Source organism: Mus caroli, chromosome 1 (assembly GCF_900094665.2).
Source record: "Mus caroli chromosome 1, CAROLI_EIJ_v1.1, whole genome shotgun sequence".
In the NCBI taxonomy this organism is placed as follows: domain Eukaryota; kingdom Metazoa; phylum Chordata; class Mammalia; order Rodentia; family Muridae; genus Mus; species Mus caroli.
Window position 1 is genome coordinate 10,766,809 of NC_034570.1, and position 13,948 is coordinate 10,780,756.

Genomic DNA, 13,948 nt, shown 5'->3' on the forward strand with positions numbered 1-13,948 from the left:
GATAGTTTGTGAATGTGTGAATCATTTTCCATGAGATCTTGAATCTTATGTTATTCTACACTCAATGATAACTGCATTTCTGGACCAACAGGCATCCACATTCATGCATACACACTCACGAACACACACAAATACAATTAAGATGTTTCAGGCTGTAGTTGCCTGATAAGACACAGTGATGTTTAGTCCATTGTGAAAGTACACAGTGAACTGAATGGTAAGCGTCATGGAGTTAGAAACACATCCTCTACCATTTGATTCTGATATTCTAGGTAGGGGCATCATTTCTGTATAAAACACTAAAATAGGATTTGATCACTGAACTTTTAAGATAGATTTGCAAAGATCTTATTTTTCTTAATCTGAAACAAAAATGAAAAAAAAAATCTTCAAATAAACGAGTAATCTTTCAGATCTTTGCAAATAAAATATCTTCCACACTGGCTAGTATTTACTGAGAGCAATGTGCCTAGTCACTTTTGAAATGCTGTACTGGTGTTAACTCATTTAATCTTTCAGGCAACTCTGAGAGACATGTGCTTTAATCTAACAGCAAGCTATAGCATAGAAGGGNCTAGCAAGTCTCTGCTTAGGGAAGCCTGCACTCTGGCTTTCACTGTCTGCATGCCCTGTTTCCTAGCCTTCCAATACTCACATTTATAGTAAATGCTTCCCTGCACGAGTCCAATCAGTTACCTAAGCATGAAGCCATTGGTGAAGTAGTGTTCATTTGTTCATTTCTTAGGAGAGAATTTAGATGCACGATGAGAACACAAAATCTGGAAAGGTAGAGCTGTGCTCCTCCCATTAACATGATTTCAAGCCTGGGATTCAGCCTGGAGGTATCATGATTTTCTTTCATTAAGCAGGAGTGGTCATCATAGCTCATACATGTGGCTTTGAAAATCTGAATAGGTAAGACATAAGTTTTCTAGCAGTGTCTCATACATAGAAATCTTCACAAGCCTTTCTTTTGCTACCATTATTTAATCTGGTCATATCGAAGTGTCTCAGGTGGTTGAAAACACTCAGTGGGTTTTTCTGTGTGCTTAGGTGCCTGTGCTACTGAGGGGCTCAGTCTGGACAGCTGAAGAGTGTGGTTAGCAGTATGAACAAGATTGTGCAGATAAGAGCGACAAACAACCAAGTTAATAGAATCTAGAGAAAGAGAACACCTTGAAGAGTTGCTGAGAGCTAAATTAATTAAGTGTGGCTTGAAGGCTTAGTTGAAGGCACACTGTAAAGGTGATTAAAGAAAAAGGGCTAGAATACATTACTGTTGATGACTTGCTGGCAGAGCCCTGGTACCTGACAGTGTAAAGAAGGAACTCCTACAGAGATTAAGAGCATTCCTTGCTCAGCATGCCAGTCTTTAAGGGTGAATTAGAATGCATTAGTCTGTGGATTTATTTTTGAAAGTAAAACTTGCCACAATTAGAAATTCATTTCCCAAAATAAAGTCCTTTTTTGTTGATGCTATACAGTATTCAGTAATGATGTATACGTTGTATTGATTTTTCCCCCTAAATGTGTTATTTTCATAAATATCTCATGAATGAGTTTCAAAAACCACTTAGTGGTGATCTGTGGTGAGTAGCAAAGGTAGTGTCCAGCAGTGTTTGTTCATTTGAATCTGAGACAAAAGTAAGGCTAAAAGCACTGAAATGTCTTATTTTAATGAAGATGTCCATGAAATGTGAGATATATTATAGCCTCGATAATAGACTTTAGGAGTATCTCTGAGAGTTTCCATTTATAGCAAAATGCTAATTAATGTTCAAGGAAATTTAAAGAGTAATTAATGTCTGCTTCTATCTACTGCACAAGTTTTCTTAAATGAGACTTATTCAGCTAGGTAACCTATGCATGCATTGTCTAATCTTGCCAGTTCTCCATTGTAACATACTGTCATCATTGACAAGATGAGGCAATCATAGAGCTAATGAACTAATAGGGACTGAGTCCAAGCAAAAGCCCATGCTGTCCTATTCTGAAGTACAAACTCTCTCTGTTGTTCATTCCCACCATAGTTAAAAGTAATAAAAATAACCCCGACTGATGCAGTGAGAAGAGAAAGCATGGCTGTGTGGCTCCCGTGACACTGCCTCTCCTCGGGAAGAAGTCTGCTAAGCAGGACAGACCCAGTAGTACCAGGTCACAAATGACATTTGAGACAGTTTCCTTACCTTCTTTTTCTAGCCTGTACTTGTTATGTTCACTGATTTTGATTGACATTTGTGTTTGTTGTGTATCTATTGCGTACGAGGTGTTATCCTAGAGCCCACACAGGCTATGGGGAAGAAAAGCAAAGAAGACTCTCATGCTTTGTATCACCTAAGACTGAAGATGGAAGTGAACATGAACAACACTGTGTCGTGCTTAGGTCAGAGTCAGGTCATCATCACCGTTATAGTCGGGAGTAGAAGAGACATCTCTATGAGTCCACAAGAAACCAGGGGCATAACTCAAGAGGACTTCGATGTCAAGATACCACATAAACGAAGCTTTGAAAGACTTGGAGAGAGAATAGACTGTAGAGAAGCCAGGAGAAGGAGAGGGATGGGAATTGTGAATTTTGTGGACCAAGAGTGATTACCCACCAGAAGAAGAGGCTAAATTAGGCCTAGAATGTTGTTTTACTTCAGTAGAGGAAGAAAATCTTTATGACCTCTGTTCTTTAGTTATAAATACTGGGAAAGAACTCGGAGCTACATAGATACTAAGAAAGTATTTTTACTGTGTAGATACTGTTCCAGTGAAGTTATAAAGTCTTAGAGCTCTTCTTTAGGAAGTACATCTTAACATATCTTGATGCATGTCAATTTCAGATATAGACCTTGAGAGAATGTTGGTGTTTTTGGTTGATAACAGGAAGTCAAGATCTGGTCTGAATTCAATGTTGTGTGTGTTTAATTTGAAAAACCATAGAGATATAAGTCTGTGTTTTGGTTGAAGAGAAGACAGACTTGATTATGAAGAACAATGATGATATTGCCATTGGAAAAAGAAAGATGTGTGAGAGATCAGAGTCAAAACAAAGCTCAGAGATGGAAATGCCAGGGAGCAAGTAGAGAAGAAGATGCAGTCATGGAGATAAGTGGGCAGAAGACACAGTGTTGAAGACAATGGCAGGGAAGAATCTCAGGAGGATTCATTCCGTGGTAAGTTTTAGGAGTTTGCAACATGTTTATGAGGTAGTAACATGTCAACCTGCATACTTCAGTGTTCCCCACAATGTGAGGCATGGTGCTTCTTCCACATGGTGCTCAGAAGCCCTGAATACTTGTACTGTGCAGAGATTTGAAGGCAATGAAGGACTTCATAGTACAATCAATACGTGCTTGCTTATTGTTCCCTCACTGGGAAATTCTGGCTTTCAGACTTTATGGGAAAGCAGAGGACTTCATACCAAAGACGAAGTCACATAGAACACTGCCTCTTTTGTGTGTGTTTTGTTGGACCATGAATGTAGACATGTCTGGGTTTATAATATGACAAGTTGCTATGCAACACTGGGTGTTGAACTTGCACTGAATGTATGTGGCAGGAAGAAGGTGGAAACTGTTAAGATACCCATCTCTTAGACCAGTTAAATATAAGAGTCTACAAAATAAGATGGACTGTCAGACGCCCTACACTAGATGGGCACATGGTGCAATTTATCTTGTAAATTAAGCATAACATCCATTGGAAAAGAATAGCTAATAGAAAAAGAGACATTAAATACTCAAAACAACACTACCTACATAACATAAGGACATGCATAGTCAAAGTCATGTTCATAGGGTAGAGATACTCTGGAGCTGGTGAGGGAATGAGCATGAGAATCACTTTATGAAGCTCAGAGCTGGGCTATCTGATACATTCACACTTTGTATTATACAAGAAAAAAGTAAAGATGATGATCTAATGAAGGCACATTTCCAATTCCAAAAGGCTCAATGCAATAAAATGCATACTGCTGTCCCCAAGGAATGACTGTACAGGCTTTATTCTTTATTAAGACCATTGGTACATAGGTTACTTTCTGTTGTTATGATATAATACCATGACCAAAAGAAATTTGAGGAAGGAACAGTGAATTTCTGCTTGCAGTTTCAGACGAAGTCCATAATGGAGGAAAGAGCATGGCAGCAGGAGCAGGAGTCTGACTGATCACATTTCTCTCCACACTCAGAAAGGAGAGAGCAAGCAAGGCTGTGTGGCCTCCCTAAGCAGCAGCAACAACTGGGACTAAGGGTTTAAATGAATGAGTCTGTGGGCAACGTTTCTCATTTAAACCATCACAACTGATGAATACTAAGGGAACACATTTCTATTGTAACATTCATACTTATCACAGTCAACTAACTAGGACTTCTGTCATATGCCTCAAAATGATGTCATATGTGATGGGACGAGGAGGGTGAGACTATGATCTAATCATAGTAGGAACAGAGATTATAGTGTCCCAGCCAGGTTATAACACAGGAAGGTTTTACATGGTAGGAGATTAAATATAATACTTGGAATTATATGCATCTTGTATTATGTAGTTGTGTTCTGCCTTAATAGTTACATTAATTCTTATTCTTCATAATATGCATTCCAACAACCCTGGTTTTTATTCACTCGAAAGAAATTATCCTTCATGTTCAAATTGAACATGTCAGAAAAGATCTTCTCAATACATAGTAATTGACAGGAAATATGAGTATATGTATGGGTGAGGTTGCAGGAACTAGGATCTCCATGCAGCAACGTTAGTCAACTTTCTGTTTCTTTGCCCTTTTCCAAACTGAAATTCACTGAAATAAGTACGTAAAGCAGTCTCCCGCTCCTATAAGACACAGAACTAAAAATCTGGGTGGCTAATAGAACAATGTGTTTTAGTCTTAACTGCGTTTAAGACAAAATTCCACTTGCTATGCATCTGCTCCAGCCTCTCCTTCTTGAACCTGTCTTGGAAAGAGCAATGGTTATCTTCATCTTCTGTCTCTGAGATGATCTCCATTTTCTGGATGATGAGTTTGATGAGCTCATGCTGCTTTTCCAAGAGAGAAGTGAGGTCCTTCAGCCTGGAAGAACCACATGCATCATGAACTTACTTTCAATCATTTTTAAGCCCTTCTGACTGCAGCAAGGACTAGGGACTAGAAATGTTCTGCACCAGGTAACTGTGCTCAGCTTTAGCCTCATAGTAGCCAGCAGGTCCTGAAAGTTCAGGTGATTCCCACTAAGTTAGAATACTCGTTTGTGACTAGCTCTTGTTTACAGTTACTGATATGAAACATGCATAGAATGGTTAAGCAGTCTTCCCATGGACATAGTTAATAAACAGTTGATTGGCAATTGAAATTCAGGTAACTGTAGAGCCTTCTTGCATATCTTCTGCCCACTAGGCAGCTATTCCAAGAATTCTTCAAGTCTTTTAGGGTCCTGTTACATGAACCTAGATGGCTCATGAAGAATACAGTTTATGATAATGAACTCAGGAGTAAGGAAATTGGCACTTAGGTCTCTTTCACTTTCTCCTGGGAGAGCAAACTGGTTGCTGAATGACCACAAGTAAAGTGAGTGCGAAACAACATCTCTTGGTTTTGAGTGCATGTGCAACTAAGTAAAACCTAAGTTCATATACAACATAAAGACTTAATGTACTTGTACCCAATTTCTCACATGAAGACAGATGAAAAAAATGCATACCGATATTTCTGTTTCAATATTTCCATTTCTAAGCATGTGTCAATGTTTGGTACTTCTTGTCGTGTTTCTTGCATATTAAGAAAATAATGAAAAAACCGCTGTGGGTAAAACACAGTAGTTAGTAAGGGTGTATTAAGTTCAGGAACTATTTCATGTGCATGCATTAGAGTTTAGCCCCCAAGTCAGGCTCAATAGGATATTTTTTCTGTCTACCTGGGAAATCATCAGACCAAAGGCTACAGTGAAGTCATTGGTAAAAGAACAATTTAAAAATGCAAATAATACAGAAGGCATAAATGTGGCAGAGGGCTGTTGAGGAGGATTTTATTGTACCATTTACAAAACCTCATGAAAGAAGCCCATTCTGCATCATGTCAGACCTGTTCCAAATACAGTGTTAATTATTTAAGACTGCTCTGCCTCTTTATGCATCATGACTCAACTAATGAACAACAGTCCATACATAGATGTTTCTGAAGTCAAATTTTAATAATTTTTAGACTTAGTCTCCACCTTTTCTCTGGTACCAGGGACAGACCACAAGAGCTTGCACATGTTGGGGTGCTCTTTAACACTGAGACATACCAGAGTTTAACTGAGTGCCCTTTAAATCATAGGTGATGAGAGAAGGTCAAGGGTAGGTGTGAAATGGCCAAGCATGAGACAATTCTGGGATTCCAGGCCAACTAGCAGTCAAGAGGAACAAGTATAGAAACAACGTGAATGAGAGGGCAGAGCAAGAGGAAATGGTCTGGACCTTACAAATATAACGAGGATCGTCTGGACCTTAAAAGTAAGCTCTCAGCTAGAGACATGAGGTACAGGATATTTTTAGGCTTTGCTGGTGATTGCAACCATATACAAGGGTGAGGGATAGCACAGAGTTAAAATAAAACTTAAAGTGATATGCAGACATGATTTTGTGACTATACAGGTAAAAGTAACCTACAAAGAATTCAGGAAGAGGACTCATAAACTCATGGCAGAGTTTTAGCATCTGAAACTTCTGACTTTCAGTACATCAGTTTTCTCCTACAGAACATGGTCCTAGCCTTCCCTATGAATTTTTCACATGTCTTTAAATAGTCATTTCCCAGTATGTGTTCTTTATTTCACATTCTATATTTTCATTTAGATGCATACATCTGAACATGAACCTACACATAAGTGTACATGGCAAGTGATCAGAAAAAGCAAATGAGGTACTGAACACCTGCCCTGAAATACAGCTACTGAAATGGTAAAGCAGCCTCATCTACCTGGGCTTGCTGTGGGTGCACAGATAGATGTGCACATCTCATGTGCTGCTGTGCATGAACAGCTGTCTCCCTCCCAGCATCTGATACTTTCATATAATGTGTTGTGCACTTACAAAATTACAACCACTTCTTTCCCACAGCCAGAGTATATTGAAAGGCTTCTCGGGGACTGCTGAGAACAGCGCAATGAATGGATGTCACACAGCATTACTTATATGCTTTTCCATAAGAGTGTTACTTACTAGCATCCGGCCGTGCCTGGGTCTATTTGGATACACGATGGTGGACCTCTGATCCACTTTGCGTAAGTACCAGAGTGGCAGCTTTTTTTCTAAGTTGGTATGAAGTTCCACCTAAAATGCATGTTGTAGTTATTGATAGAATCATTAATTTCTATCTAAAACAATCAGACCTCGAACAAAGTTAAAAAATGGATTCCCGTGTCCCAATTTATAAACAGTGAGCGAGCTGACTAGGTTGTCTTCTCTTGCCACCTTTCTTAGCTCAGTGACTGAGTTGCCCCTCCCTTCCTTAATCCATTACTCATGAGACCAGAAAGCAGCCCCCAAGTGGTATGAGACAAACGGTTGAAGAATTTAATGTAAGCAAGCTGGAGTTAAGTGTTTAGGAGTGGGAGTCCACAAAGAAGAATGAGAGCCTGCACTCTCTTGGGCTATTACAATCCCAAGAGTCTAGTGCTTCTGGGAAGTCTGAGTAGCATGATGTACTCAGGACACGTGAGCAAGGATTGCTTAGCTGGGGAGACACAAAGTAAATATGCAAATGTGGTTAAGTGAACAAATCACAAGAAAAACAAACAAAAAATGGAACTAGCATGCTCCTTTTTTGGGTTTGTCCTTGTTGCTACTTCTGTTGTTATATTAGCAGGTGCAGACATTTCCATGATATATATTGACTATAACTTCTATTTGTGGATACCATATTTCATCTCTTTAAAGTGTCTGTTTTGAGCTTGTGTTGATTTTAATTGTCACATTGTTTATTATTTTGGGGACAGTCCTGGGTATCCAACTCAGGGCCTTACATATGCTCAGCCAAGAACTCACATAGTCTTCCACTGAGCCTTCCAAGGTTCATTCTGCCTGTATTCACCAAGTGTGTCTTCTACTCTCTGCTAGCTCCGGGTGGCTCTTTTGAATGGGTTAGTTGTGATAACCACATGGCATCAATCTCTTTCTAATCTAAGACTACACTGCTCTTCAATGTCTATGATTTCGATTATGACTTTGATTGATTCAATGATTCAGGGAGTTCAGATATAAAGACCTCCCTAAGTACACAGCCTCAATTTGTGGCCCCAGTAAAACAGATTCACTATCTCACTTCCTGTTTATTTTTATGGTATGCACCACCCTTTATATACAGTAAATTAGTTTCATTTATAAAAATGCTGTACTGTCTTGCACTTCGACTATAATTCTGGTTATAAACTTGTTTTGATTATTGTGATAATGTGCTGAGTCCACTTCTTCCTTAGGTCTTCTGGGTAATGTTCCCTTTTCCTAATATACTTGTCAGAGGTCACATTTTATTGTTAGTTAAAGTCAACTGAAAATTATTTAGTGAAGCCCAGTATTGGACAACAGATGACGGCCATGGCATCTTAACACTCTTCATTGTCTACAAAGGAACTGCCAAATTTCCTCCTTCAAATGTAGTCTTTGGAGCCTGGAAGGGAGAGCCAAAAGATGCTTGTGGATCTGGCCCATGAGCATACATGACTCTGCTAGGCTGTAGCAGCACCTTCTCCTTTGCTCACTGGTGGGTTTCCACAGTGAAGGGTCATGTGTGCTCTACACATCTCTTTTCCTAATTTGAGCAGAAATATAAATATCTATGGAGTGAATAAAGTCCTTAGCACAATGCAGAAAACTGGATCCATAGAGAACCTATCACACTGGCCCCCCACAGTGCTCCCATCCCCAAGTCACTGGAAGCCCTGAACAGAGCACATCTGCCAGTACATGCTTGCCCAGGGCCCTTTGTGTACAATTGGGTTTGAGGTGACTTGGAGAAAGACCTGAGTGATATTGGACAACATTCCATACTTATGCTCCTGCTTAGTTATAGATGTAGAGAACTAATTTAAAAGTAGCTTAATGAAGAAGAGAATAAATTTCTGGTTTGCTGGTCAATGCTGTTCTTCATCTAAAAGAAGGAGCAGTGTTATGCTGTCCTTAGATACTGTCTGGTTACAGGGAGCAGAGTAAACACAACATAGAATGGGGCTTTCCAACTCCATCCACTGGCAAATAGGCTAGCAGCTTTCTCAAGATATTTATCACTTTTGCTTACATTATTACCTTTTCTTATTTCTACTGCTGTTTAGAAAATACCATTTGGATGGTTATAGAGAGATATGTCTGCCAAAGGTCATTGATCATTCTTCATATCTCCCTGGACATCCGAACTCAACCTATCTTAGAGTGATAGATCATCACTCTCCTTTCTTTCCTCTAATTTTTTCCCATGGAAAAAAAGATAAGTATCATATCAGCTTAAATGCTACTCTCCTCCAGTCTGGACTGAGAAAAACTCTACAGACGAATATGACAACTTGAAGCATTTCATTTGCTGCCCATTTTTTAAAGTGCTAAGGCTTCTTCTCTTTGATTTTTGCAAGAGATCCATCCATTATCTGGGCAACAATGTCACCTGCTTGCCCTAGCAATTCTTCCAGGCCAAGGGTCCTACATCAGCACCTTAGGAATTTCATGTGCTTCCTCTAGATCCATGCTGTTGAGAAGAGTCTCACTGATGCCTCGCCACCTGTGTGCATGTGTGTGAGTGTGCATGTGTGCATGTGTGTTTTATATACCTATTGGGGCCCTTCATCTTGAAATAGTAGCCAAAGCCTTTACCATTGAGTGACATCCCCAGGCCCTTACTACCCACAGTCCACCATATTTCAACTTCCACTTACTCCATTCTTCTAGGCAATGCAATCACCCTTGCAGGACAGAAGATATTTTAAACACTCTCTTTACCCAGTCCTCTTTGGCTACCAGACTGCGCAAACATTAGAGTCAACTTCCATTCTGAGGAAAGGAAGAGGTTGAAGCCCTGGTGGCAGCCAGGAGAGCAGCATGTATGCTAGGAAGAGATTTCACTTGGTTTTAACAGCTAGAGAGACAAGTTTACAGGGCAGTGTGGAGCCAAGACAAAGATAGGCCAGTGGTGGACAGGATTGCACCTTAACCATGGGTATATTTGTGCTTCTAGCTAGCTACGATATATTTTTTTCACTCTTTCCTTTTCCTTGTTATAGTTCATTTGTTGTTGTGTGTATACTTATTCACAGAACAGTTTTCTAATACACAGCATGTGCACAATGTGACAAGGGAGAAAAAGAAATGATACCATGGCATGGGTTTCTCTTTCTCTTGAGTCTGCTTAAGGTTTTTAACTGCATCTATCCAACTGACCACCAAGTGCTCTTAAAGTGCCACCCAGTCCATCCAAAGTTTCAATATAAAGACAATGCTATCCAGAGCATAGAAAAACTACCTCAAGATACAGTAGCTAAAGACTCATCCACAATCCTTTGACTCTAGGGAACTTTATATTAAAATGCGTAACAAAATAAGACAAGAACACACAAGAACAAAGCTTCATAAGCCTAGTTAAAGCTTCAATATAAAATGTGTAGGGACCATGTGGTCACATGTCAAAATATCAGGAGAGCTTCTGAACTGAATAGTTTGGCTGAAATAAGACAAAATGCCTCATATCAGTAGCACATATCATGGTAGCACAGGCCTGGAATTCCAGCACTCCACCCACCGGCAAATATGGACTCTATGGAGTGACTAGAGTCCTTAGCACTAGGGCAGGAGAATCGTGAGTTCAAGGCCAAACTGAATGGCAATGTGAGTTCAAGGTTAGCCTGGCAGAGCAAACCTACACACGCACACACACACACACACATACAAATACACACACACACACACAGAAAGAGAGAGAGAGAGAGAGAGAGAGAGAGAAAGAGTGAAACAAAGAGAGAAACAGAGACAGAGACAGAAAGATAGAGAGAGATATATAGAGAAACACACACAGATATACTAATACATATATACATACACACATGAAAACATACATGCACACATACACACAAACACATATATCAACACACATACACATAAACACACAAACCTACATGGACATATATACATACACACACCACACCTACAATACACGCACATGCATACAGATACATTCACATACACCTACACATATGCATACACAATCATCTACTTGATTACACAGACATATACACACCTATACATAACTCACATACATATACCTGCACATATCTATACATACCTATACACACACACACACTCAAACCACTGTTGCTTTTGGTTAGCAGGTGGTTAGTCATCCATGAGTTAACCTGATACAAGTAGTAGACAATTTCTCAATTTTTCTGAATATATTACTCCAGGGTGGTTTTTGATTATAATGAGAATTCACAGTTGGAAATACGTAAGAACCATGTTCTTAGAAAATCATCTATCCTTATAAACACATAATTAGAGGAGTGTTGATTTTGGTATGTTTTTAATAATTATAATGCATACCTGCATAGCAATCCTCTTCAATGACGCATGCTTCTGGACCTCAGCAATGTCCCCAACCGCCAAGCCAATCTGTGGGGTTACAGAAGATCAATGATAGCATAACTATCACGCACTTAAGGCTGGTCTTACTTTCCACTCCAGCTTCAATGACTAAACACCATAAGCTAAATGGCACATAAGCAACTGCACATCATGGACCAAATGGTATCTGTGCAATGAGACTTTGTTCTTTACATTTCTGGGGCCAGCTGGTCTAACTGTAGCTTTCTATGGTGCATTTGCTTGATGTCCCTGGGATGCCTGCTCTTTTCTGAAGGAGATGGAGGAGAGGTTGAGAAGGGAGGGGAGGAAAGAGACTGGGAGAGCAGAGGGAAGGGAACAGCAGTCAGGATGTGAGATACAAAAGAAAAGTTTTTAAAAAGGAAAGAAAAAGCCGGGCGTGGTGGCGCACGCCTTTAATCCCAGCACTCGGGAGGCAGAGGCAGGCGGATTTCTGAGTTCGAGGCCAGCCTGGTCTACAGAGTGAGTGCCAGGACAGCCAGGGCTACACAGAGAAACCCTGTCTCGAAAAACCAATAAAAACAAACAAACAAAAAGGAAAGAAAAAACATCAGAGTCTGCAAATCGAAAATGATGGTAGAAGATTCGATACTGTATCTTCTGTATATTCTCAAGAAATAGCAGGCACAAAACAATAACAAGTTCCTACATACCTTCTCATAAAGGTATGAATCCTGCTCATGTGTCCTTATGGTAGAGTTACTATTTAGTATCTTGCCAATTAAACATTTAAATGGTGGCAAGATTTCTCTGCCAAAGTGGAATCATAGCATAAGGTGAGGTGACAGTGCCAGCTGCACACTGAAGTGATGTGGATGGAGCCATTTATTGGGGAATGAAATCAGCCCAGAAGAGTCAACATGTGTAATGAATTTTGAAAGATCAGAAAGAGTTGGCCCATGGTGGGAGAAGGTTCTAGGAAAAAGGAAAAGCCTGTACATGAGTTCCTGAGGCAGGAAGGGAAGGCAAAATGGTTCCATAGAAGATGGAAGCTAAGATCAAGATGGCAGTGACCAAAGATAATGATAGAGATTAAAGCCTGCAATACAGATGGTTCTGGATGTCTAAAGGCTTCTTTCTAAATAGTCATGAGAATGAATTTAACAGGTCCACTTTCAAAGCGATTAGCTTTTAATTAGCTATTATGTGGTTCATTGTAGCTAATTTGTGTTCTCAATTTGGCAGAGAAATGAGATAGCACACTCCTCCATTTACTGATGTGATAAAGATCAAGTCTTGAGATGTAGGCCAGTTAGAGGAAGAGGTGAGGGTAAGAAGGGGCGAAGGCAGGGAGGCAGTAACTAAGAAACCCTCCATAACTTGGATGCCATGCCTCTGGACAAGGAAATCGGAAGCTATTAAACCTTATCTTTGTAAGCTTGTTGCCTTCTGTCCTTTCTTTCAGTAACAGAAAGCCAACTAACACCCCACAAATAGAGAATGAAGGGGTTTAGAATCCTTATCATTACTAAATGTTCAAGTAATTAATGGAATAAGTCAAGATGCATCACTTACCAGTAAGTTCATGAGAACAATTGGGACAAACATTGTGAAGGCAATAAGCTGCCCAAAGGTCAGGATTGGGTATGCCAACTCATCTCTAAACAATGGTTCTAGGAAGGCATCTCGATAATTGATGTCTCCTAGCATCATACTGAACGTCTGGATTAAGGAAAGCAATGGGGTGCTGAAGGCATCCTGAAAAAAGAAGGAAACAACAACAGGAAATGAAAATTGCATGGCATGAAAAGGGACTTCCTGGTGGTCAAATGATGTTAAGAATTTAATTCACATATGCCGCTACTGAGGTGCAGTCATGAGAAATATTAATGAACTACTATCATCAAAAGTAAACAAGAAAAATTTCATACTTAAAATATAAACATTTGATAGAGAAATATCTAATAGATTTATAAGATAAAAGTTATTCAAATACAGTTATCAATTTACTAGGCCATTAAGATTTAAGTATAAATATGTATTTTCAATATTATTAGCAATAAAATAAATTAGAGATGCAAATATCTCACTTGGAAATTCAGGAGGACATAAAAGCTGAGGCCAAAAGCCAATAGGAGGAAGATAAACACTCCGGTCGATCTCAGCAATGTTTTAAAAATCACCTCCAACATAACAATGAAAATTCCACAGTTCTCAAACCTGCAAAAGTAAACATTTTTAAAACAGTTGCTTGGTGTATGGAGTAAGTCAGATGGGGGGGTTAGTAGATGAGATCACTGAAGCCAGTCATTCTGAAATAAGAAACAGATGCAAATTTGTGCATAACCAGGGGTTTTATTTAATCTGTTTGTTCTCCTCCTCCTCCTCCTCCTCCTCCTCCTC

General features: G+C 39.6%; 1 protein-coding gene and 1 pseudogene across 1 annotated transcript in view; one reads left to right on the forward strand and one right to left on the reverse strand.

Moving 5' to 3' along the window:
- The first annotated feature begins 1,102 nt into the window (after window positions 1-1,102).
- Window positions 1,103-1,376, forward strand: LOC110305228 (annotated as a pseudogene).
- A 2,596-nt stretch (window positions 1,377-3,972) lies between these two features.
- The window catches only part of Trpa1 (transient receptor potential cation channel subfamily A member 1), a 46,551-nt gene continuing 36,575 nt past the window's right edge, over window positions 3,973-13,948 (reverse strand). Inside the window, exons 22-27 of the mRNA XM_021167411.1 lie at window positions 13,636-13,765; window positions 13,121-13,303; window positions 11,546-11,614; window positions 7,187-7,297; window positions 5,686-5,783; window positions 3,973-5,057 (exon numbers count right to left, since the gene is read on the reverse strand). Coding sequence (XP_021023070.1) covers window positions 4,835-5,057; window positions 5,686-5,783; window positions 7,187-7,297; window positions 11,546-11,614; window positions 13,121-13,303; window positions 13,636-13,765 — 814 coding nt within the window. The 3' untranslated portion in view covers window positions 3,973-4,834. The remainder of the gene's footprint in view (window positions 5,058-5,685; window positions 5,784-7,186; window positions 7,298-11,545; window positions 11,615-13,120; window positions 13,304-13,635; window positions 13,766-13,948) is intronic.